This window comes from Linepithema humile, chromosome 5 (assembly GCF_040581485.1).
Source record: "Linepithema humile isolate Giens D197 chromosome 5, Lhum_UNIL_v1.0, whole genome shotgun sequence".
Lineage (NCBI taxonomy): Eukaryota > Metazoa > Arthropoda > Insecta > Hymenoptera > Formicidae > Linepithema > Linepithema humile.
The window spans coordinates 29,306,234-29,333,784 of NC_090132.1; the positions used below are offsets into that span (position 1 = coordinate 29,306,234).

Consider the following 27,551-nt stretch of genomic DNA (forward strand, 5'->3'; position numbering starts at 1 on the left):
TCTTTCAATTACGAATTCCTTGGCCGCTATATGGAATATTTCTAACTCAAAAATTGTTATTTCTTTATTTGCATTAAAAAAATTTTTACATTAACAGAACAAATTCTTGTTAGCGAAGAAGTAAGAAATTAGAATAGAAAAAGATGCGAGAAATCTAGAATAATCTACGCCGGCAATAACTGCCGTTAACTCTAAAAATACAGAAATTGCTTTATTTGATTTCATTCTTGCTTCCCGTTGTCGACGGAACGATTTTCTAGAAAAGTTTTATCTGCACAGAAAGAAATTTATTCTAACGCGCATGCAACGCAATATTCATGCCCAATGTTACATAACGCTCCTATCATGGTTGAGAATATAGCAGATAAGCCGTGCAATGAATACGATGCAGCGCGTTGTTGTTCGCTCATGTGAGAGAAACAGTGTTCTGGGGAGATTTTCCTCTCCACACATTTTCAAAAAGCTCACCACAACCGATATTTTAATTCTGGATTATTTTTTTTATAATCAACATTCTAACATTTATATAATATATCACTATTGTCTTTTTTATAAATAAACGTTTAATAAATGTAAAGAAATAATTTTTTCATAAAAAATTTGATTAGAGAAATAATTAATTTTTAGGACTGTAATTATCGCGATTTAATATTTTATCATTCCTGAAATTTCTTGCCGATAGTTATTGTTTGTTAACATCTCTTCATTTAAATTTGACTAAAATTCGTTAATACTTGAAATACTTCCATGATTAAGTTCCCGATCAAATTTCCATAAGAAGCTATTAACTCCAAATTCTCCGGGGAAACTGTCGCTGACAGGAACGATGATCTTAGTGAGGCGTCTTGTGTACAAGTTCCGTGCGTCGATGCGGAAGTTTCAATAGAAAATAAGTTTTCGATCGTATACGCGTATAAACTTTTTTTTGGTATTCGATATCCTTTCTATTCTTCCATGCAACTTTCATTGATATCGGAGCGTATTTCTCGATATGATCCAAACGACACATTCGATATCGAAAACCTATTGAACTCGTCCGACTTTTGCACGCAAATATCACGCGACAATCCGTCCCACCGTATCGACTTACTCATCCATCACTTACAATACTACTCTCTTTCTACTCTTTTTCTTTTTTTTTTTAGTTTCGGCTGCACAGCTGGCAACAAGACCGAGTTCCTCGCGTCGCAGAATTTGACGGAGGAGGAATTCCAGGAGCACCCGACCATCAATTGGGATGCGATTCTCTGGGTCAGAAGACCCTTAGAGCTGTGGGTGGTTCAAGTAATCCTTGCGATGGTATCGCTAACCGAGGCCTTGCTGCTTGCTTATCTCGGTTACAAGGTATGTCTCATCCTTCACTTCTACAAATAAATTTCATTATTATTATTACTCTTATTGCTATACTTTATTAGTTGAACTTATTAATCTACTATCTGAGCATACTTGTTATTTCATTGACTTGCTCTTAAATAGTTTTGTAGTTTGTACAATTGAAGTAATAGCGTAGAACAGTAATGCACATATTTTCGAAACTTTTTTTTATATATTCAGTAAATCTTTATTATGCACAATTAACGTTTATATTGTACTCCAGTATGCATTATTTTATTATTTGTGCGGGTGCATATATTATAATTTAATAATTGATTGTGAAAAGCTATTTTATTATTGGACAAAGTTTTATATTATTCATATTTTGATTAATTGTTATGTATAATTTGTATTTTATAAATTTATCTTTAAATATTGATATGATCTAGTAGTTTTGACAAGATTTGCTTGCGATTAATAATTAAAAAATGTTATTTATATACGATATATTTATTTTCATCAAATATGTATTTGATGCATGATTCTGATATGAATTTAATATGTGCTTTCTTCTTTTTTCTACGTTCCTTCGTCGTCCTGCAATCTTTAAAATAAATTTGAGAAACATACATAAAATAATATAAATTTTTTTATAAATGAATCAGAAAGCGATTAATATGTGACTTATTAGTCCAAATTATGATCCACAATTTAATTATTCAGTTCAGAATCAATTGAATACATCGTATTGCGAGATTCATGTGTAATGCGAGCTATATATTTATTCTCGTGATTTGTTTGCTCAGAAAGAAAAATTCTGTCAACTAGCTTCGAATTACAAAGTCTTACATTGGAGCTCGAAAGTTTAAAGAAAATTAATTAAGGGAACGCCACGATATCTCCGACTAATAAAAAAATGATACGAAATTGTTTATAAACATTAATTTAAAATATTTCTCATCTTTTTTCACACTCACTCGCTCTCTCTCGCTCTCTGACACACACATATTCTTATAGAGTAGTGATGATATATGAATAAAATTTTAGATTAGTTTTCTGTGAACACTAATAACTTAGAGAATGAAAAAAAAAGATAACTTATGTAAAATCATCATTTGATCTCGCCGTATTTTTACTCGGCGATAAGTTTTCACGCGCGTGCAGAATTCGCGATATAATCTGCAACGGTCTGTAGCAAGTTTGTCACGCTATTCACTAATCGAGCATTCCGGTGATAAGCCGATAACGTTTCATCGATAACGCGGAGGCGTGCTATATATTATCAAATGTGCCGTTATGAAATTTTATAATACAATATTCTTCTTGCTACGAACTTAAAGTGCACGGACTTGCAGTTAATAAAGTATAGCCATTTTGAATTTCTTTAGAATGAATTCCGACATTTTATCTAAGATAGTCTCATTGAATATTACTCGTAATTTCTGTCACGAGAAACAATTTTTCATCATTTAAATTAAATTTTTCTCATATTTCTCATGTTTTATTCTTTTTAATTTTCAATTTTTTGAAGTGAAGAATAAATTGATGTTTGTAATAAAATCAAAATAGGGGATGTAAATAATATCGCAAGTCTGATGCCATAAATTTAACTCATATTATTTATGAACGTATCTTTCGCTACCTTTCGAAATGTTCCGATCATCGAAGTCTCCGACAGGCGCAACAATTATTGAAATCTCCGCATAACGCTTACACAAATGCATTTAATAAGTTATATTTCTGTTTATCCGAGCACAATTCTGATTTAACTTGATACCTTTAACAAAACTGTCTCTATCTCAGAAGATTGATGTGCCAATGATTAACAAGAATACAATTGTTTATTGACACTTGTGACTTATCGATATTTTTCGCAAGACAATAACTGAAACTAAAAATAAAAAAATATCGGTATCTTATATCATTCAGCATCCTTAGATTTTCGCGAAAGTCCGGATGTGGTTGCCGGTGTTGTGGCTTCGGCAGTCACCTTGAGTTAGCAGCAGCTGTGCACTTCGCAAAATCGCATCAAGCTTTACTACTTGTGAGTTTAGTCACGAGTTGTGGAGTGGCTCGATGTCGAAGCTCCTTCGGGATCTGCCGGATTCGAGAATTAGCGGAGTCTTGTACGGATGCAACGTCGGCGCTACACATCGGCCGTGCTGTGTATAATATAATCGCGGCCCCGTCGATCTGTGAAGGGAAACAAATTGTAATCTAGCTCATAACTAATGAATTCTGGACTACACTTTACTCTTATACAGACTCGCGCGAACATTTTTCCGCCCTCGATTGCCTCTTGTTCTCTTTCTCTCTCTTTTTCTCACCGGCGATGCTGCGCCCGTCATTCTCGATTTACGAAGACTCCCCTTTTATCGGGTTTGAGAAGAAACTAAAGGCATCGCAAATGGAATTTAAAGAGTCATCGTTAGCTGCATCGATGTGTGCGGAATTACTTGGCGTCTCACGGCGAATTAGTTCAAAGCAAACTCATTCTGCTAAAAGCAGGTCTTAAAAATCCGTTTCGATCCTTTAAGTAACATAATACTCTAAATTTTCTTAAATTACCGTATTGTGAAGTTAATCTCTGTAAAGAGATGAAAAAAATCTCTAGAGAAGAGGTGAGAATTTCGAAGTGATAAATATTCTTAAAAGAAGATTTAATCGGGGAATATAATACAAATAATATAATAAACGATCTATTCTTGAATTTTTATTATAAAAAACAATTCATATTGCTATATTTTTCTCAGACAAGACTCTAATAAATTTTGTCTCTAATCTCACAATTAGTCAAACAAATTACGTTAAGATCAATGCAATGTTAACATCAGTAGATAGTGAAATGTATTTCAGCATTTTGAAATATTTTTCATTGAGCAATCAATTTTGAGTAGTTTTTATTATTTATTCGGGTCTTCATTCATTTTTAGGGGATTTATTTTCATATCTTTTACTTTCTAATTGTTTTGTACGATTATGTATCACGTCTATCTCAATTTTATCACATATTATGCTAAATAAAATGCTTCATCTCTACGCTGTGTCGTGTGGAATCATTGTAGTAATAAAGACCGACGAGTCAAAGGAAAACGTCGTTAACGCAGGATTATTTTCCTCGAGATTCTTTGTTCTCGCGCGCTTTTATTTCGGAAGCATTATTGTCGACATTGCCAAGGTGATTACGCTCACAGATTGCTACATATTAAAGTCAATAAGAAACAAATTACACAAAGCAGATTTGTTTAAATGCAGGAAAAATGTTTTTGTGAGATGTCGTTGTACAGTTTACATTTAAAATGCAAATGAATGAACAAAATTTCCACAATTTTAACACGATACCTATGCGACTTAATTATGTCTAATCTTTTTATTAATAACATTTTTAAGAAAAATCGAACTCTGTAACTAGTAATTTTCTTATTTACGCGCGCACATATATTGCAAATTTCATTGAAAATAGAGATGTTGACTATATAAAGTTAAGTCACAATGTGATAACACATTCACCAGGTGAACAGTATGAAGTCACATTAAAATCATATTTCGTAATCACACAACTTCATTCTGAAACATATCGAAGTTCAATATTATATATATATATACGAATACAAAAAAATCACGAAAGATTATAAATATTTTACTGAAAGCATCAAAAGCGAAAAATCTCTTTAGATTTTTCCTCAGAAAAGTTACGTTCATGTGACTTAACATAGTGTACCTTTGAGGTGCTCAAATATGTATATGTATGTATGAGAGCCGCATATAAATGGGAGTTTACCGAATGGCTGCGTGGATTCGAAGGAATCCCTCGTCAGAACGCGGGCAGATCCTGCAATCCTCTCGTAATCGTTTGTACGGGGTCTCGCTTGTACGAGTCCCGCTTGGCGAGTCGTTTGTGGGGTGCAACCACTGGCTTTTGTACACCAGCTCATTGAGCACGCTTTTCCAAAGAAATTTCAACCTACTTTAGAGCTAAAGTAAAGGATTTGCAGTGACGAAGATGTGCGAAAGCTCTTTAGGCCAAAGTAATCCGATAGAAATTATGTCTCGCGCACGGAGACTTTTCGTTATAAATTTTTGTCATGTTAAATAAGAACGAGGGGATCAGACTCAACGGTCGTTTAGAATATTCCGTACATTGTCGTGTTTATCTGAATATATCCGTGGGTGTGCATTTGTGGTTCCACGCAGCAAATTAAATTTATTTTATATTGCAAGATGCATTATGAAAAAATTTATTCCCAATTACTGTTTTCTTTCTTATGAGACGTTTTATTTTTCTTTCTTGCGAGTTTTACTTTGTTCAAACGTAAAGACGTAAAAGATTGCAAAAACTCATGACGTCGCGTTTCGTTGCTTTTGATCTTTTGAGATTTAAATCCCGAATCCATATGAGTGGGCGAAATTGTAAAAGTAGAAGTCAGAAGTAAAAGTTTCGAGTTATATATAGATAGTTAATGGGATAACGAAATAGTCGTTCTCTTCCAACAGTGAGTTAGTTTTCTTTAATTATTTGTTTTCGAATCGCTAACCTTAGTGATTATTGCATACTTCAGTGTTAAAAGAATCGAAAAAAATTTTAATGCAATTAAAATTGTTTCAAGCTTATTTCTTTTTAAAGAAATATTTGTAATTACACGTATGAAAATGTGAAAAAAATGTAACAAAATATAAGTTACTGTACATTATTTATTTTTCTGTTTTTTTTCCTCTAGAAAAGAAATCTTGTATAAAATGGAAAGTTTAATAAAATTTACGCAGGACGGAATGTCTATAACATAAAAGCAATTTTTCAAGATAATTCTTTAAGAAGAGGAGAAAAAATAGAACAATATTGTCATGCTGTTATAAAACTTATACATTTATTATATGACAGGTATTGTTATTTAAAGCGGTAGGTTTTATGCAGGCAAAATGTGGCATCTATTTATTTTCTAGTAAAAAGTTACAGTATATGCCATGTTGAATGCTGCTGAATATATTTTTTGTAAAAAAGATGTTAATTAGAAAGCGGGTATTTTAAGACACTTTTCATAATGTGTCAATTTACGACATATATTTCTCAGCATTTAAATGAATTATTGAAGACAGAAAACACATACATTTGGATTTTTATTTTATGATCACTTTTTTTTTACTTTTTAGTTTTTTTATTTCTACATAGTTAAATATTTTACATTTGAAGTATTAGGTAGATATAACTTTTAATTAAATAATTTGCAAATATTTAAACTTTAAATTTGTTATAATTTGAAAAGTGATGATACGATATTTTTATGCACGAAAAAATACTCAACTCTACAATTACAAGATATACATCATTATGATAAATTATGCTAGAAATTGTAAAGAATCTTGGTAAACAAAATGTTAGGTCAACAATACGATGAAGATTTGTTGCAAAAAGATTTTATCTTTGCATAAATAAAGGATATATCTCGTTTTAATTAGGAACTTACTTTGAATGCGAAGCTTTTATCAAGATAAAGAGTCAGCTGTTAATGTCAAAGAGACGCGTAATATGATGAAAGGTCGTGGTCTGAACAAAATTGTAATATACGCGTCACGTTCTCGATGAAGTGCAAGAGATATAGCTACACAGTCAACAGTTCCGACGAGCTCCGACAATAAGGCGAAGAAGTTCTTGATCTGATTACGCTCGTATTCACCTTTTCTGTTTCGCGACTAAAGTTAATTACTGCCAGCACTGATGCGGCAAATGATATTTTTTATGAAGCAATCCGGAGAACATAATTTGCAATTAATTCTTTTACAACTCCTCGCGCTCAACGCGCCATAACAATCTTAGAAATCGTTTTGACGATTAAATAAAATTACGAGCATCAAACTCGTTAAAAATTTAATAACAATTAAATGAATTATCGTGTTTATTTATAAATAATTACTGCTGTTATACTTTCGAGATTGATTTTCAGATAATGCAGGACGGCGAATATGCATGTTTACTTTCGGAACGTTATTCACAGTTCCTACATTGATAAAATTGTCGCTGGGTATGTTGAGCTGTCTTTGTAATGTTCGCAGGGAAATGTCTGGCAGCAGCTTCTATCCTTCCACTTCATCCTGGAATTGGTTAACACCATCCCATTCACAATTACGGTGAGTTGTTTTACACATTTATATCTTTATATTTCTTTTATATATTTATATAAATTTAATTTCTGCTATTATTAATTATTAACAATATAATATTTTTCTATGCGTATTATTTTTAATTTTCACATTGAATTTTGTTTGGCATATGAACAATTATTAAATCGCCGGTTTGTACAAAATTTCGTATAATTATAATATTTTATGTAAATTATGTGATGTAAAGAATGTAATTGTATTTTTTTTAAGTAAAATAATCAAAACGTACAATTTTTTTTATATTACCTGTAATTATCTGTTTTTAACATAAATAGAAGGGAAATCTTGATAATGTCGAAAAAATAAAGTTTACGAGTTACAAAACACATAATCAATGACACATTTGCGTGAAAATATGCGAACTTTATTCGCAAACAAGTTGTATATTTCTGATGTATCGATTTTTGCACATCCCATAGGGAATGACCTTTATCTCATGATGGACAGTACATAACGACATTACGTGTACTCGGTATTGCGTTTTGGAATTTAATTAGTTTAACCTCATTAGTTTTGGATCATATAATAGCATTCACATAGCACGTAAATTGGCTACACAAATTGCTTGTTTCACTCGTACATGTATCTTCTACAATAGTTATTAAAGAATTAAAGTTGTTTTCAAAACTATAATAACATTTGGAGAACAAATTAATTAACTTTGTAAAATTTAGTACAATTAATATATCTTTATTCCTATATTCTGTTGCGTATATTGAAGTAATATTCTTTTATCATTCTTTATAATCGCATTTTCTTAATTTAACAAATATTATTTTATTTATTAAAAAATTCGTTTCGAAAAAAAGATTAATTATAAGCAAAAGTTTATTTTATAATGTTTTAAACTTTACGTTTCAAAATGCGTTTCAACGTTTTTAAATCACGGCAGGTACGAACATAAAAATATGAAATGAAAAGTATTTTAATAATGCTTAGACTTACATTTTTACATGTTATGGTTAATTTCCGTAAAAATCGGACTGCACACTAGAATTTGGTACGTAAGCTCTCTGCCGTTAGCATAATGGCGGTCTTTGATGCTGGGAAGCAAGTATAATGAGCAAACTCTAGTTTGGACCAAGCAACCGCGTTCATTGTTTGCAACGCAAATATCTGCGACTGACTGATAACAGACGTAGCTTTTATGATTACCACGCACGGTACAGATCATGGATTGATGAATGCTTGCCCAACTAATGAGTTAATTATTGAGATCCAAGATAAGTTAAATGTTTAATAAAAAAAAGAGGGATAAGGTAACCCAGATTTGTCGATAAAATCCGAACTGCGACTGATATAAACGTACGCAATTCTATTACAGTCTACACCGAGATAATCTTCTTTTTCCAGTTTTTTTACGATTGAATACTCGATTACAAAAAACATTATTTTCATTGATTGAACTAAAAGCAATAAAACAGTTAAATTTGATTCTTTTTAATTAACGATTAATTTTTTTAATTAACGTATCACATAATGATATTAAAATGCCAAGCTACTTTTCTGAGAAACTAGGACAGAGCTAATTAATTTTGTAATAAATATGCAAGTCATTGAAAATACAATATGTAAATTACATATACAAATGTTAAGTAAAAAAATTTGTGACATTTAGATATATAAATAAATATTAGGTGAAAGGCGGTTTAACTTTGTTTCATTTTTCCAGTTATTATATCCACCAATGAGAAATCTGTTTATTCCGGTGTTCCTAAACTGCTGGTTGGCGAAACATTCCCTGGAGAATATGTTTGTGAGTAGCTCATCTAATCCGGTCGTAACTTATGTGAAATTTAAATTTACTTTGTGATCGACGTAATTGGTAATCACATTTCAGAACGATCTACACAGGGCGATGCAAAAGTCTCAATCGGCGTTGAGTCAGCAGCTAATGATCCTTAGTGCTACATTACTGTGCCTTGTCTTTACTAGGTGAGTACTCTAAAAAAAAAAAGAATAGAATAACATTGCCACATAATACACAATTTTAAGAACTTTCTTCCGGAGTGAAGAAAAAATACTTGTTTATAAGAGAATTATAATTCTTTATTTGTGTTTTTTTTAAATAAACGATAATTATAAAAGTTGGAATAATTTTAAACATTCTTTGTAAAATATTTATGCAGTATTCACAAAATTACACATCACAAAATTAAATTTGATTGATATTTCAGTAAGTTAGAATTGATTGATGAATCTATAGATAAAATGACGCAATATATTATTATATACATATCTTTCAACGTGTAAACACAATCTTGATGAAAAACACTAATTAAAATAGTATATTTTATTTTCATAATATTATTAGTTTAACGAGATAACGTGACGTTGAGTATTTTAAAGGAAATATTAATTCCAAATGCAACCTTTTTCGAATACTCTGTTCTCTGTTTCTCTGTTTGTGCCGTACGTCGTTAATTGTTTACCGAATTACAGTCAATGTTTACCGGCTGTTGTTTGGCAGTTATGGACTAAGTTTCCTGGACAGGAATTGTGTGGGGATAAACTTCGGTTAAGCCAGAGTAAATGTTTGGCGTACCGCAGACATCTAATTACTAAAGCTTTATTGCGTCCGTAAATGTATACGAGTCTTCGTCATGAAATGTTACAATTGAAATCATAGTTAATTAACGTTACAGTTTGCATAAACAGACAGCACAATGATTAATACTTTTTTAATAACTTCAGTATCATAATTTTTTAAATTTTGCATATTTTATTACATTTGCTTTCATAATAATATTAATTGAGACAAAATTGAAAAAACTAAATTTTTGTTATTTTTTTCTCAGTTTTTTTTTTTTTTTTGTTTGTTTTGAATACACTTTTCGGACATTGTAAATATTTTAATGTCACGTGCGCTGTAATTAACAGAGATAATTGCGCGAATAGACTCGTGAAGATCACTTTGTTCTCTTTGTTCTACTTACTTCATTCATCAAAGATACATTCCTAGCGGGACAACTTGAGTTTTCAGAAAGTAAGTTTTTAGGGAGAATTAACTGACAATGAGAAGAATGGTCCAACATTCTTGAACTTTTAGTCAGTTTTAATTTCTAAGTAACAGGATTTCATGCAATTTTTTTATTTGATCGGAAAAGTCGTTTGATTACATAAAATATAAACGTATGAAAGAAATTATATGTAAAATATAAAAAATTTTAAAAAGGCAATAGTATCAATCGTGTTGATGCAGAAATTGTTAAGTAAACAGTCTTTGAATTTGATAATAATTAGTATTATAATATGTTAATTATCGACAAATTTATTTGAACCGGTAATATTAAATGGACATATATCTAGTCAAATATCAATTTCGCGTTTCCATATTCGATTAACAATAAACTGCGATATCGGCGCCATCCGCTTCGTTATTAAAGTGAATGAATTAGGAGAAATTGTCGCGTGAAACTATCTCGTATTTCACTCAATATTGCTCTCATTTGTTTCATTTGCCACGCGCTTGCACGTGAGTCTCAATCCTCAATTCAATTTTCCTTGCGTGAATTTCGGTTCATTAATTAAAACATTGTTAAAGAATTCTTATTGTTACGGAATTATAAAAACAAACATTGGTCTTTGTGTGCACAATTCTATAATTTAGAAGGAATAACTTTACCAATCAATTTTACTTTAATTATACGTATAAATTAGTACGATTTTATGTGCAGCATCCAGTAGTAATTTGAGTGGCTCGGTTTGAAAATATTCAGTCGAAAAGTATCCATACAAACTCTACTTATTGGATAAATTATTAAGTTTGAAAATACAAAATTATGTCGTTATCTCAAGATTGATTTAATTCGAAGGATTTACAATTTGCATGCAAACACTCGCGAATTGTTATTTGCGACGGATTTAAGTCGTGATACCGCCATGATGAAGTTTCCGTCATGGCATTTGCGAACGCGTTATTTAAGTTTAGGTACATAATGTATTTCATTTGCCAGCGTGCAGGACTTATTGTATTATCCGAATAACGAGAAAAGTTTCCCGGCCGGAGTAGGAGTTCCCATTTACGAAATCAGGCCGTGGATGACTGCAGTTCGTCTTGTTTAATCTTCTAATAAAGCTGGATTTATAAACGACGGCGCAGAGAAAGTCTAGATTGCGAAAATAAACAAATCGTTTGCATGCGTAATGTCGCTGCAATTTTGGAAAAGTGTTCGCATAATTCGCACGTTCAATAAACTAGTAAAAGTTAGGAAGACGTATGAATATCGACATACATTATGAACAATGATCAAACGCTAATTAAAAAAACAATTATGTAATAAATCTTTAATTTGAACGAGTCTGGATAGTTTAATATATTTACGAATACAAGAAGATAATCAATATAGCTGAGATATATTGACAGCACATGTATAAGTTGACATTTGGAAACTTAAAAATCAAATCCTGACATTTTAGCTAACCCATCAGAGCAAAAAGCGTTAGGATGATAAATTTGCGAAACAAAAAAAAAAAAAAAATAATTTGGCCGAAAACATCCGCTGTCGATTATTAAATATTGACGTTGATCACGCAGGTGTGAAAAAAAAACAATCTCCTGTCATATGCAGATGGAGCGATTTGCAACATCAATCGTAGATTGGTGCGAGTGCTGCAAATCACGGATAATTTGCAGCTGTCGTTCAACAACGCGAAAAAATGGTGGTACGGAAAAATTTATACGCGCACTTCGGAAAGATAACGATTTGCGTTGCAGCTGAAAAAGTAATGACTCGTGCAGACGGTGCAAGTTACGGCAATCAGTAACAATCATCAGAGTTTTGGCGCCACATTAGCGCCAAATGCGATGAAGTGTGCACTCGAACTATGTTGTAGTGCATAATTTTGCTATCTTGGAAAATGGACTTTAGTTAGTTTTTTTGCTAACTTTCTTTCATAGATATAAGTAGTTAGAGTTGAAGGGGGAAAAAGAGTTGCAGCAACAGTCGATGATGGAAATAAATATATAATCGACTTTCCCGGGAATATTTTAGAAAATTTTAAAGAAAAATAGAAATTGCATAGCATAATGATATAATAATATTTTACATACATTTGATAAATTGTATTTAAATGATTCAGAAAATACTTTCAGAAACATTACGACAGATGTCACAAGGGAATGATAATTTTGATAATTTATTACCGCTTTTTCCATCTTCTTTTTCCATCTTTTTCAGCATTTTCTTATACATTTAGTTTCTACATAGCTCGTCTTTTTATCGATGTTGACAATCTTCATGAAGCGTAACATTTCAAAATGCGAGTTTTACAAAAAATGAAAGAATAATGGAGTACACGCAAAGCATCTGACACGATAAGCTTGATAATTAGTTTAAATAAAGGTTCAACGTGCAGAAGTGAGCAGACTGAATCATGAATCAGTGCAATCAGCGGCTGTCCTTTCACAGTGTTAGGGACGAGCGAGAAAATGACGAAACACATCTGATCGACCCAGATCGCAATGTGGGACAGCCGTTAATAAATAATCGCACGCCGGCTTGTGCAGATGGATTCGTATCACCATCGATCGCGGCGCTTTATTATTTACGGTGTGATTCTAGAGCGGCGCACTTGCTAGCTCGCCCTTGCACGGGGCTGTTATCTACGACAAGGACAAGCGAATCAAGTATCGCGACCATGTAGCGAATCTGCGTCACTTGAAAAGAGTTGTAACTTAGAGAGCCAAGATACAAATCAATAAATAGATAAGACGAAAGTGGTTTTTTTGATTATTGAAAGACATGGAAAAGACATTTGATTGCGCGAATGATGAGAAATAAAATAGGAAGAACTTAAACGAATCAATCGTGGAGATTGTGTATCAAAGCACTGTTTGCAAAAATGTTTTTAATTTAATTTTTTTATATAAATAATTATGTAATGGACTGTAATTTGATTGGTAAAAAATTGTCGAAAGAAAGCTGCTTGTTGTTATCTTTATACTATCTTTTATCGATTTAATTAAATTGAATATTATTCTGTATTGATCTTTTATTTTAAGTGAAAAAAAAAAGATTTCCGTTATTACTTTTATTGTTAGATATTTATGTCTAAATTAGCTGCAGTTGTGGAATTCACACAATCTTCTTTCCTCCAAAATATTTAATTATTGCCTCCGTCAGCGAGCGGGTTGCTTGACTTTCGTGTCGCAAACTTAGTATGCGTGATAAGCATTGTTTCAGTTGCATGCTATGCGCTATCACATTTTCCGACTTAACCACTGATCAGCTTCTTTTACAGGCAGAGTCGGCCACTTTCATACAGTTAACTTTTCTAAAGCCCGCATTTTTGTAAATTATACTTGACAACGGTTAGATCGGTTTCATTAATATCGATGCAAAACAACTAGCAATTTAAAAGAAATTAACAAAAATTTATTCTAAAAATCTAATTTTTTATCATATTTGAAATATCTCTCTTCAAAACATTAATATTATTTAATAAAAGAATAGACGAGAACCACTTTAGTTTCTTTTGAAAATTTTATTCATAAAAATTTAATCTTTATTCACGAATTAAATTTTCTTATAACGTATCTTGAAAAGAATTTTTTTTTAATTTATATATTCTTTGTCGTTTTTCAAATAAATTTTTAATTTACTAATTAACGTTATGCTTGATCGTCTGTGAAAAATCTTGCTTGAAATGGCGATTTAAACACTTGTACGGAGATGAAAATCTCATGCCAGTAACCTTTGCGAGCGGGAATTATGTGCTATTCCTGAGTATTTTCATTATTTTTAATGATATGCAAAGTTGCACTTTTTACCGTCGCGTTGGCATTTATGTTACTGTAATATCTGTAGCATCTATAGTTACTTAATACGTTATATTAGCTAGAGGTATTGTAATTTTTACTACTGTGGCATTTAATTTTAATTTTCTATTTAGCCTTGAATTACATTTTACGAATGGTAATTTTCTTTAAATTTTTTAAGAACATGCCTGTCGCAAGATTTAAAAGATAATGAGAAATATTTCAATAGAATTTATTTATTTGCTAGTCATTAATTATTATTATGATGAAATGTTGTTTATCACGATTAAACAGGAAAAAGGAAATCTCGATACTCCGGCAGAAAATATCTGTTTAATATATCCATGTGATAATCTCCCTCAATAGAAATTATAAATTAAACATAATTGCATTGATTTAAACATGTCGTGAAAAATATCGTATTTGTACGATTAAAATGACATACATTTTTATAACGAGTAATATTATTTTGTTTGAAAACATTTTCCAAAAAGAAAAAGAGCAATTAGAACTTTTTATAACCTTGATTAGAAGCTAAACAGAATGTTTTGGGAATCGTCAAAATATTTTATTTGCAAACTAAACTTTGAGATATGGACAGTTTTTTAACTTTGAAGGATGGACTGTTTTTTTAAAATTTGTGAAGAATTTATTTCGACTACATCATTTGTTTTCGGGAAATAAAATGTACAATTGAATTGAAATAGTGACACGAAATTCGTTAGCGAAAACGTGCTAACAAACTACAGCGCCGGTGTAGGGAGCAATACAAATTTTTACGAAAATGTGTGACTTTATTACTTTGTTATTCGTACGCGAAAACACGACGAACTGACGAACAAATTTCGAAGGCAGAACGATGGTTTTGTTCTTAGCGTAACACTTTTTTTCACGCACGTCTTCGGCGTTCTCTGTAAATGTTTGACATGAAATAAATTTCAAAAACGTATACTGTATTATTTTAATGTTATATAAACAGTTGTAAAATTCATAACTTTTAGAGTTATCAAAGAGTATATAATTTTATTTTTATTTATACAGTTATAAAATAAATTGTTTATTTAAATGTACATTGTTTTATTGTGTTAAAAGCTTGATAAAAGAAAGAGAACAAACGCGAAACCATCACATTGATGGATGTTACAGAGTTTTATTGCCAGTTTTAGTTATTTTATAATAACATTTTCGGTTTAGTTATTATAAAATAATGGTTTTATAACAACTACACTGCAAAAGAATATTTCATTTTATATCGCTAAGTAGTGAAGACCAACATACATAAATTAATAACGATTTGTTAACTCTCTGTTAGATTTTATTTTTTTTAAATGACAAAGGTTACAAGTCAAACAAATTTAGTCATAAATAAAATACATGAAATATCTATAGCTATATGAGATGTTATCAAATAAAGTCGATTCACTTATTGTTAATTAACGTGCGATGATGCACACTCGACTGTCACGGCACGTCGAACGGACGCGCGGTGATGCTACGGTGCGGGCGGACTAGAGAAAAGGAGGAAAAATGAACAAGCGCACAAATATACACATCGATATAGATATAGAAACGGGGCCGCATGCATAATGGATGCCGGCCGTTTATAAACCGCCGCCCGGTATACTGTCGGCGGTGGTTTTCTCACAATCGAGTTCAATCTCTTCTCCTTCTTGTATCGTTACATCAATTCCGAAGTACGACGTTTACCTCGTCTCGAGTGGTTAGGCTAATTGTACATTCGTCTTGTTATGGCAAGGGGCGCCTGAATAAAACAATTTCGATGAAAGGTGAGGTGCTCCCTTCGCTGAGTAACGCAAATTTGCTCGCTCAAGTCGATGTTGGATTGATTAAGCTGATGCAAAGGTTCGTTACGCTAATTGCAATTGGTTTTTGCAAAACTACCAATGTGCAGCCAATGCACTAATCGCTTTGAGAGAAAGAATTTATTAGTTTGCAAGTTTCTTCAAAACGAAAGCTAGAAAATTAACAATTAAACTGGCGATTAAATTATTGCTTATGAAATGATTGCTTGCGTAGTGATGAAAATTTCTAGAAAAACGCGCTGTTTTGAATGCTAAAAAGATTAAGTTAAAATAAAGAGAATTTGCATATTTTGACAATCACTTCGAAACAGTTTACCATTTATAATAAAATTTGTGTTCAGATATTCGCTGTTATTTTAGTACATCAGATAAAAGATACGTGTGTCTTTACATAATCTATAAAAATCTTAAAATGTTTGTATAAGGACGATAAAATTTCTTGCCAGTCTCTCAGAATTTTTCGCAATGTTATAAATAAAAAGAAATTTTGTTAGTGTTTGATAATAGAGTTTGCTCTATTCTCTCATAAAAATTATTATTAATCTCGATTAATTCTCAACGGCTCGCAATTTAACGCAGGTGACATCGCTGACAGTGCTGCGTGACTATAGAAAGCGCAAATTTACGTTAGCTGCAATACAACGGCATACAGCTATATAGACGACGTGGATTTACGTCGGACGCATGCAAAGTAGCTGCAACTATGCCTCTATCTGTTCTCGTGACCATTCTCGATTAATTGTAAGATGGCGCGATGAATTTTCCGTTTCAGCGTATGCGGGATCCAACATTTCCAGAGAGCGGGACACAGGCATTTAAATTTATTTCAAAGCACGTACTACGTGGTGGTGACGTTTTCCACGGTAGGCTACGGGGATTTCGTGCCGGACATTTGGCCTTCGCAGCTTTACATGGTCATCATGATCTGCGTAGCGCTTATAGTGCTGCCAACGCAGGTGCGTATATTTTTCAAATACGTAGCTCGATGAAAGACATCGCTTAATTTAGTTGATCAAGTTCTAATTTTTCCCCGACTTTTACAATTAGATTATAATAATTGATAATATCATACACACATATACATATGTGTACAATAAGTGACAGAATAGACGAATGAGATCTGAAGAATAATAAAGGTTTTAGAAAATATTGAAATAATCCTTTGTGACTGGTTTTATTAGTGTGGTTATGCGATATTTTTCTGCAAGAGAACTGAGGTGCCTACAAAGCTCGCGTAAAGGTACTGCACTAAACTCGTATTCATCTCGTTTAATGCGAGTCAGCCGCGGTCGTTACAGTGATGTTCGCCTCATGGACTTCTTTTATAGGCGTTATTTTCGAGTCATGCCACGAGAAGCTCGTAAATGTACCGAAACACGGCTCGTCTTAGCGACCATATTGCCGCACGGTTGACTCTCGCCGTTTTACGGATATTTATTATTCCGTTCAGCCGCCAAGAATATAACGCTTTTATTTCTCATGTAAGCAGCGAGAAGAGAGATTAAGTTTCACGCACGTTTCTGCGTGTCCATAAAAAAAAATCGGTGGTGTAAGGAATATTTGACGCACATTGTATTCAATAAAGGATGGAAATCATAAACGGGACCATTTTTTTCATTAATTTAAAAGCAACTTTTTCTTGATAAATGTTTCAGTTTAACTTGGGGATTGCTGTAAAATGACGGTCAAGGGATTGAATTAATTTTTGACAATTAGAATCAACAATAAAATCTGATAAAAATTATTTATTATTCTCAAAAAGATTTAATGTGAGGTTCAAGTAGTTGGATAATATTGACAGTCAGGAAATCAGGAGAAATATAGAATATAAATTAAATCTAAGCTCTTTCAAGAATCGTTATTTTTAACATTATTCTTTCGTCTATTGCTAGCAGCATGAATATTGTCCGTTTTATTTTCTCAAATCTAAAAACTTGGGATGCAACTTGGACACATATTTGCGCGTACATGTGCTGCAACCTCGCAAGAAAAAAAAACAGGGTAAATAATGGGGATACTGCATGTGCCAACAAAGATTTGTGTACTTTTCACGATGTGCGTTACCATGGCAACTTTTCTTTCGCACAATTGATCGTTGCTGGTACCAAGAAAACTTTGTACGACAAACCTTCCACGTTACTATATGTCAGAGTCTCGTTAGCGATGCTATTTGAAAATTACTTTGCCTCATATCGCGTTACATATCGTGTGCTCCATATAGGAAATGCACTTCTTTGAAGATACTTTCTATATTATTTATATATGTTATAATATTCTATATCTTATTACTGAAAATTTTTTTTCCATAAACTGAAAAACTTAAAATACTTTTAAAAATTTAAAAACAATTTAACGTTTTTTAGAAAACGTACAGTAATAATCAGAGATACAGTAATCGCAGAGAAAGAGAGAATCAAATATCCGTTTTCGATCTGATTAATCGTTGAATTGGCTTAGCGCTTAATAAAGATTCGATTGACCAAAGAATATTACTAATTACACAAAGCGACAGGGGCAACTCGTGTCTACTCGTTGTCTGTTGACGTCGACTGATTGCGTAGCGTTCAACACGGAAGGCTTCGTTGATCGCTGTAATTTGTCTGTCAAATTGCCTGCCAATTGCATACGAGATGCCAACTCGTGCTAGTCAATACGATGTGTCAACCCCTCTTCTCTTTGCGTCTGTCCTTTGCGTTTCTGCATTTGATTAAATTTTGCTTTGAACGATGGAGCTATACGACCGTCGAAACAGCATAGACGTGTTAAAATTTATTCGATGTGAAAATGCCTATACTTTTGCACGATAAATTGCTGTTGCAATTCTGTTCAATTATATTTTCAGTGACAAAATGTGGTAAATGCGATTGAAATTTGCAAGTAAAATTTATAAAATTATCGTCAATAATTATATATATGTATATGTGTGTCTATGAGCCATTCATACGAATTATCAAAATACAATCAAATAGTTATATTTTTGTTAAGTAAAATATTTGCCATTTGTAAAAATTTTAATAACAACTGATTAATCTGTACAAAATAACATTAAAAATATTATTTATATCTTATATAAAAAAATTTTATTCAAAAATAATAATTTCCATAAATGATAAAATTATTTTGTTCAGGGTTTTTCGATTTGTGAGAACGTGCCTCTTCATATTTAAATGCGAATTATATTTTTATTAAAATAAACCAATTTATTGATAAATATTTCATTTATCCAGTACTTTCGTGAACGAATATTGTGTTTCAATTAACCTCATTATATTTTACACAAGCAAGCAAATTAGCGGATAATCATTATCTCGTATTGGTTGCAGTTCGAACAGTTAGCTTTCACATGGATGGAGCGGCAGAAGTTAGGCGGCTCGTATTCGTCGCACAGAGCGCAGAGCGAGAAGCACGTGGTAGTTTGCAGTACGACGTTGCAAGCCGACACCATCATGGACTTCCTAAATGAGTTTTACGCCCACCCTCTGCTGCAGGTTAGGCAACGAACAAATTACACCCTGCGCATATTTCACTTCGCTTTGCACCAGGAGACTTGTGATTTCATAAAAACTCTTTGTCGAGCTTCTGGTTGTTCATAGTTCAAGTTGATGTCGAGTTTAAATGTAATGTTGCGAGTTATTCAATACAATTTGCCGAAATCATCAATATACCGCTAATTGAACAAGATCGGAAATGCAATTATATTTATGAAAAGTGGTAATTTTAATTTCGACTTGATACAAGTTAATTAGGTACGAAAATAGACGGCAAACATATCGCTTGCGCGATTATAAAGATTGAAAGAGTTCCAGAAATACGAGAATATTAATTAATTATAGATTTTATGTTTAATTATAGAGAGCTCCACAATTATAGATCTTGCGCCTGTTTATTTTGTCGTTATTAATATTAACGAGTGGGGATAATTTAAATACAGGACTATTACGTGGTGCTCTTGTCGCCAATGGAGCTTGATACTACGATGCGGATGATACTGCAAGTGCCGATCTGGGCGCAGAGAGTGATTTACATACAGGGTTCCTGCCTGAAGGACGGCGATCTCGCAAGAGCCAGGATGAACGAGGCGGAAGCCTGCTTTGTGCTGGCAGCGAGAAATTACGCCGATAAAACCGCTGCTGACGAGCATACGATACTCAGGTCAGTGATCAACAGCGAAAACAGCTGGGCATGAGCGTTAACGAAGCTTATAATTACCGTTGTAAAATCAATCAAATCTTTTCTCTTTAATAAACTTTCCCATTACGAGAATTGCAATCTCTCATATTCTTCGCGAAGACCTACTTTGCGAACCTCGGATCTCTCTCATTATGTTACACTTTGAAGTTTAAATACGAGTTAAAATGTGTGCCGTTAATCTTAATCTTTTATGCTTCAAGTTTCAAGTTCATTTATAAAGCGCAATTTATCCTGCGGTATATTCCGCCGCTTGTAGCATCCGAGATATTAAACTTAAATAATCAGCTCTTTTTTGCGATTCGATAGTTCCGTTAAATTTTATATTGAAATGAAAAATTCGCAAATAGGAGATACGAAAAATCGAGTGCATTCTGAGCTTGCAACAAAACTTTTTTTTTAGGGACAGCATGGGATTGAGAACTAAATTTAAAGAGTATAAATTTTTTTCGTAACTTCTTGTTTGACAATAACATGACCATCCTAGGCAAATTTAAGCGCGTGTTGTTTTTATTTCATTCTGCGCTACGTTTAATTCGAGCTTGAAAACGTATCCGACGTTTATGGAAGATTTAATTTGTTAATTCTAGATCGTGGGCGGTGAAAGATTTTGCGCCTAACGTTCCTCAGTACGTTCAAATCTTCCGTCCGGAAAACAAGCTGCACGTGAAATTTGCAGAGCACGTGGTATGCGAGGATGAGTTTAAGTACGCCCTTTTGGCGAACAATTGCACGTGTCCCGGTGCATCGACATTGGTCACCCTGTTGCTGCATACGTCCAGAGGACAGTAAGTTGTGGTTGAAATGTACCACAAAGCACTGTTACATAACAGATTTAGCAGTGTAGGACCACATACAGATTTTATTGCTTGCCACATTCACGTGGATTATTCTTATAATTTAATTTTTGTATATTTAAAGATTGAAAAGAGAGGAAAAGTTTTCAGTTGCGATATGTTTAATGAGATGCTAGAATATAATGCAAATAAATTATGTATTACCTTCGTTATTCTGTTTAATTGTAAATACGTTGATAAATTACACGAGGACGGAAGGATTCTAAATTGGGACTTTCCTCTTCGCAGAGAAGGTCAACAGTCGCAGGAGGAGTGGCACAGACTATATGGTAAATGTTCCGGCAACGAGATTTATCACATAATTCTCGGCGACTCTCGCTTTTTCGGGGAGTACGAGGGCAAGTCCTTCACCTACGCGTCCTTCCACAGTCACCGAAAGTACGGAGTCGCGCTTGTCGCAGTTAGACCGGCGGAGCTTCCGGAATTTTACGAGGACACGATCCTGCTAAATCCTGGTAATCTTACGGGTCACACTACCGGTTGTCTCTTTTCCTGACATCTTCAAGTGTTTTATTTTTAATAAATGAAAAAAGTCGATGTCGAAACAAATAATTTGTACAAAGTATTCCAAAAGTGGTGAGAAGAAATTAAAAAAAAATTGTAGTGGTTAAAAATATACGAAGAAGTCAACGCAGAATCTCGATTAAAGTACGAATTAAGTGCGGAGAAAAGTTGCAAGGCGTTGAATCTTGAACTCCTGTGCACAGGACCGCGGCACATAATGAAGAAGACGGACACGTGTTATTACATGAGCATCACCAAGGAGGAGAACTCCGCGTTCGTGGTCGCGAATAACCAAAGCGGCGTGGGCGAGGGCACGCAGGTGATCGTCGAAACGAAGACGGACGCGAGCAATGGAGCGACAACGAGCGCCGCGGCGACCAACACCACCGCGACGGCAATGAACTTCACGGGGATGATGTCGGCGACGACAACGGCGACGACGACCACCACGACGACGATATCGACCAGCTGCACCGGCGGAGGCGATGGGAATGGTACAGCAATCAGCAACGGTGCCGATGCGCACCAGCGATTTTCCAACAGTTGTAACGTTGCGCTGAGCGAAACATTGCGCAGGCAGGAGACCTGCACGGGGCCCCGTGCACAGGATCGACCGAACGGTCCCCAAGGTCACAGGGCCCCGTTGCCACCGCAGGTTATTTTGCAGGTCTTTCCTAGCACGCCCACACCAATCCAACACCACAACTTACTCGCATCCGATATCCACCGTGAGTGTCGCATGCGCCTCGCTGCTTCTTCTTTTTTAACTACTTTCTCTTCTTCTATGACTTCTTCTATTACTTCTCTCTTTTTCTCTCTCTCTCTCTTGTTTCAATTCAGCACGTTATTATTAGTCAGATCGCGCATACCAGAAATTTGGATACCCCGACAAGTTTGGACAAATCATTAGATCAATCAATAGGTGAGGTTCGATAGGCTCAAATTCTGATTTCAGTAATCTTAGGCACAGATTCGCACGCATCGTGCGATCTGCGTAGACTTGATCGGTGTTTTTTAGTAATTAAATTTAAATATTTTATAATAATTTACGGATTTAATCATTTTGGAGCTCTTTGAAAACCAGTACGTTTATCTGAAATAAATCTTTCGATAATTCTTAAGTAAAGCTCTTATGTTAAAACCAAAACCTTAATACAAAAGGATTTCAGAGTGAAACTACTGGATACAAAGAGTTAATGATGTAAAGTGAGCACTAAATTGCACTTAAAAATATTTTTAATTTATTATAACTTAAAGATATTTTTATATTTTTTATTACTTTTTTTGACACATTTATTTGTTGCACTGGTAAATTTCAGTATAGTTAAATGTTGCTTAAAAAGTTATCCATAACGCTTATAATTGTTCAATATTTTAACCTCATTGCAACAAACATACACGTACACACACAGGACACAACGCTTCTCGGCTATATATATAAATGTAGAGTGTTAGTATATAATAATATAATTAATATAATAATAAATATTGCTCTCAGAAAAAGAAGGAACAATGGCAGTTTTTTATTGTTATTTTTATTTGTTTTATTGTTGTCAACTTTTTTAAATTTATTAATTTAATATAGTATGATTTTTTTTGTTTAATATAATACTTCTGTTTCTCTCCAGAAGCTTATAAATTATTTAAAAAATTTAAACTATTTTAATGAAAATCTACTATTGAATAGTCTAATTTCTAAGACGTTTATAATATAATATGATAAAAAACTAGCAAAAAGTTACACAAATTACATGTATTTACGTAATTTTAGTTTTGAAATATCTTCGCTTATGACTTTACTTCATCATTACTGCAAACTACTATTATATTATAAAGCGAAATTACGTGAAAGACCGAAGATAATAACATATATCGAATTATACTCGCGATTAAGTTTCCATATGCAGCGTTAACTAAAGATTAATCGTCTGAAACTCCGTTCCTTCCTTTTCACCTACGTCTTTCTCGCCGTAGTTTACGGCATAGTTACTTGCATGTCGCTTTATGCATGTAATCTGCGTATATTGCGTTACTGTTCATCGATCATCAACATTTCTTGATAAGTGCGGTTTCTGAATGAGAAACTGCAAAGTTGTACTAAAAAATATTATTTCTTATCCGCTCCATTGTGGATTTATTCTTGGCATTTGAATTATTCCACCATATAGATTTCGATTGTGAGAGAACTGATATGATAATCTGAAATATTATTGTTTATACGACGCAATTTCGTAATTATATATTAATGAAAAAAAAGAAATTAATTAAAACGAACAAGAATGGAGGTAAGTTACTTATCAAGTACTCAAAATATATAAACGTAAATCTGTACGTCGGTTATAAAAATATAAAATAACTAAAAGAAATAACATTTCTTCTTTCTCTATTGCAAATTGTTTCTGTTCCTCTTTGTTTTATGATACGATTGATACGTGACGGATTTACTTAATCGCATCACATACTTTCTCATTCATCATTCATTTTGATAACATTCTCCTTTACGGCGATTCGCAACTTTGTAGGGCTAATCAATATCGCGAGGATCAATTACGATATTAGAATAACTTATCGCTGTTGACTTCTATGTGTTGCAGCGACTTATCTCGACCCAGGAGGATTCGGAGATTCACGGCAATGTCTGAAAGAGGGTGGATCGACACCGCAAACGCCAATCACAGGAAATCACCTTGACGTGCCACGATCAATTGATCCAAATCCCAATCTGCTTAGTCCGGAAATTCTAACACAAAGGAGAGGTAAGTCGTAAACTCATGATATCTTTGATAATACAATCATTTTTATACGAATTCCATATTTTTTCTGATAATAAAAATTATGCTAAATTCAATCCTTTATTAAATAATATGCGATATTCTATAGCTTATTATTTTATAAAAATAAAAATCTACTTTAGTTTTTAATGATAATCTTTCATGAAATTTAGAAATTTATGAAATACAGTTAAGTTGACAATGAAAAGAAATTTGTTTTATAGTCATGTGGAGTTTCAAAAACATTATCTATTATTTCGACATAATTTCGTTGAAAATTTACTTTCTTTATATGTTTGACATACTTTTGTTCATATGTGTAAAGTAGGTTAAAGCGCTAATAACTAACTTTTCCAACGACTTTGACCGTCATCTCTGACGACTTTGAAAGTCGTTTCTAGAAATAGATGCAACCTTTTGTCTTCTTGTTTATTAAGTATTAATATGTGCATCCTTGTAAAATTAAAAAATACAGCTCAATTGGTAAATTAGATGTGTATACCTGACAAGTGTGTCATCATATTGTGACTTAACTTACAGTCAACACGTCTATTTTCATTGAAAACATTTGCAAGTAAAAATTGGAGTACAAAGTCTTGTGATAATAATAACTCAACTTTCGAAAAAATGTGACTTAACATAATATACTTCTAAACTTATATATATATATATATATATATATATATATATATAACTTTTTTCTTGTTTTAAGTGACGATTAAGATAAAACTTTAATATATTTAAACTTGTTGGAAATAAGTCTTCGGAGATATATAATGTTTTTATAAAATGTGGTGTCTAAATGTGAAATATTTCGTGATACTTTTTATCTGTTTAAACCTTGAAAACATCTTCTGTGATAAATGTTAAAATAAATTTTTCTTAGCTTAAAATGTGAATTAAGCGCATATCGTCTTTCTACATGATATTTAAATTTTTCATCTCGAATAACTGAGTCCTAAATTATTATTTTATTTTTTTAATATTATTTTTTATATCTTTTAATGCTAAATTGTGCTCGCAATATTATGTTCCAATAAAATATAAATCAACTTCAGATTTGTGAAAGGATTGATAGTTAAGAAAACACTCTACATATCGATCTTCTTATTTACATTTCAGGGAGCAGAAGACCAAGTATTTTACCAGTACCAGACATGTTGACCAGCTCGACTCTGCACTTACCTGGCCAAGAATCCTTAGACCACGAAGGCGACGAGTCGGAGGACGAAATGGATGACGATGTTCCCTGGAGATCGCCGAGCGAGAAGATTGCGTAAGTATGTTTTTTCTTTTCTCTCGCCAACCATTGTGATAAATTACGCTCGAGAATTCGTGGAGATATCACGACATCGATCTTTGACAATTAATCCAGCACGGAGAAGAGATCTCGTTGAGATTAGCGAAATCAATCGAGTAAAGGGAATTATTAGCAGGAATTTATGTCTCTTCTTTTCTCTTTTTTTTTCAATTTTTTAAATATTTGTTATGAATATCTCGATTCTAGCACGATCGTTATATCCTTTGGGGATAAACGATCTCGCACTCTGTCTCGTGCATCTGCATGACGCGGTCTTGTGCATTCGATTTATATGTGCATTACACATATACATACATTTTATATCTCTGCATACTGTATATATTATATTTTTTTTTGTATCTGCACAAATAATCAAAAACGTTTAAAAACAACTCCTAAAAAGAGAAAAAAATTTTTAGGAAGTAATTAATAAATTAATGAAAAGAAAAGTTAAATATTATATCAACTTAATCAATCTTTTAACGTTATTTCTCTTCTTTTTTTTAACTTACACGCGTCATATTACGTTTGATGTAATTAATTTGTGATTTGTATATGAGATTCTTGAAAAAAACCAAAAATTTGGAGAAGTAATTCAGCCTTTTTGATTAGAAAAATTATTATACATTAAAATTTCGCAGAGAGTTCAAAGCGATCTTTTGAGCGACTCATGTTCTGTATGAAATTTTTTATTGAATTATTTGAATTCTTTATGATTCTCTAACATAATTTTTATGCACTTTTATCACGCATATTAGTATTTCTCTGATTTATGCGCGAGTGCGCATATACATAAATTAATTTATTATCTTTAAAATATCACTTATCAGCTTTGAGCATTCAGGTTACCGCAAAGTATCTTAGAATCAGCAAGATAACAGTACAATTTTATAAAGCTTTCTACATTTTATTCAAATTTTAGCAGGTAGAATTTTTCTTAAAATAATGATATATTGTTGCCTGCCAATTTTTAAAATTCTATTTATCAGCACTGACTTTTATTCCACATAAAATCCCGCAAAAAGGCTTTTGTAGAATCAAGTTGGAGACGAGGTTATTCTTATTTTCCAAAAAAAAAAAAAAAAAAAACGGTACTATCGCACTGTGCTTATAATTTAATGACATCGTTAGCACTAAAATGTGGGCGCGTCAGAAGCCGCCATGATTGCATCGTTCATGTCATCGTAAAGAGAGGGCATCACCCCCGGCTTTTTGCGATGCTATCTTAAATATTTTCGATATTATCATTGTCTTGTCAGCGGGACAGCGTTAGTCCATGCGAGCGTACGCGCCGTCAGCGTGGTGCGATGACCTGCACTTATTTCTCTAGCTTTTGTAACGAGCAAAAACGGCTGCAATTAAAAAAAAAAAGTTAATGATTCTAAAATTATGAAAAGTTTTAATATTTGCTTCTAAACATTTTGGCAATCAAATTTTTAAATATTTTATATTTCTTAATTTAATATTTAATAATTAAATACATTTGCTGTTCAAATAAATTGTGCTTTTAAAATATTTTGGGCAAATGACGAAAAGCGTCACGTTACTTTTCCAATATTTATTAACTCTCTATAAGTAGCATTAGTGTGCTATGCCTATATAGCTAGCAATGAGTACAATTTCGAATACAATCGCTTATTCCCGTATAGTTAATGAAATTTAGAATATAATTTTATAAAACAATATAGAGCATCGAAGTAGGACCTGAAAAAGAGATACAAATTGGGTTTTAAATATTTTTAGATATATTCTTTTTGTAATATTATTTTACATTTTTTTTTCTCCGCCCGTCTTTTCGAACATCTAACATGATAGATAAATCATTAAGCATTTTTATTCGAGACGCGAATGTTTTGACGCACCAGTTTTTTTTTTTTT

The 27,551-nt window shown here is 32.7% G+C and overlaps 1 protein-coding gene across 4 annotated transcripts in view; it reads left to right on the forward strand.

Moving 5' to 3' along the window:
• The window catches only part of SLO2 (slowpoke 2), a 175,797-nt gene that overhangs the window by 89,007 nt on the left and 59,239 nt on the right, over nt 1-27,551 (forward strand). For all 4 annotated transcript variants that reach the window (XM_012377196.2, XM_067356043.1, XM_067356044.1 and 1 more), the window contains exons 4-15: nt 1,146-1,344; nt 7,363-7,437; nt 9,143-9,226; nt 9,311-9,405; nt 16,826-17,009; nt 19,377-19,541; nt 19,985-20,205; nt 20,832-21,029; nt 21,327-21,553; nt 21,806-22,330; nt 24,197-24,358; nt 25,496-25,649. In XM_012377196.2, the coding sequence (XP_012232619.2) occupies nt 1,146-1,344; nt 7,363-7,437; nt 9,143-9,226; nt 9,311-9,405; nt 16,826-17,009; nt 19,377-19,541; nt 19,985-20,205; nt 20,832-21,029; nt 21,327-21,553; nt 21,806-22,330; nt 24,197-24,358; nt 25,496-25,649 (2,289 nt within the window). The remainder of the gene's footprint in view (nt 1-1,145; nt 1,345-7,362; nt 7,438-9,142; nt 9,227-9,310; nt 9,406-16,825; nt 17,010-19,376; nt 19,542-19,984; nt 20,206-20,831; nt 21,030-21,326; nt 21,554-21,805; nt 22,331-24,196; nt 24,359-25,495; nt 25,650-27,551) is intronic.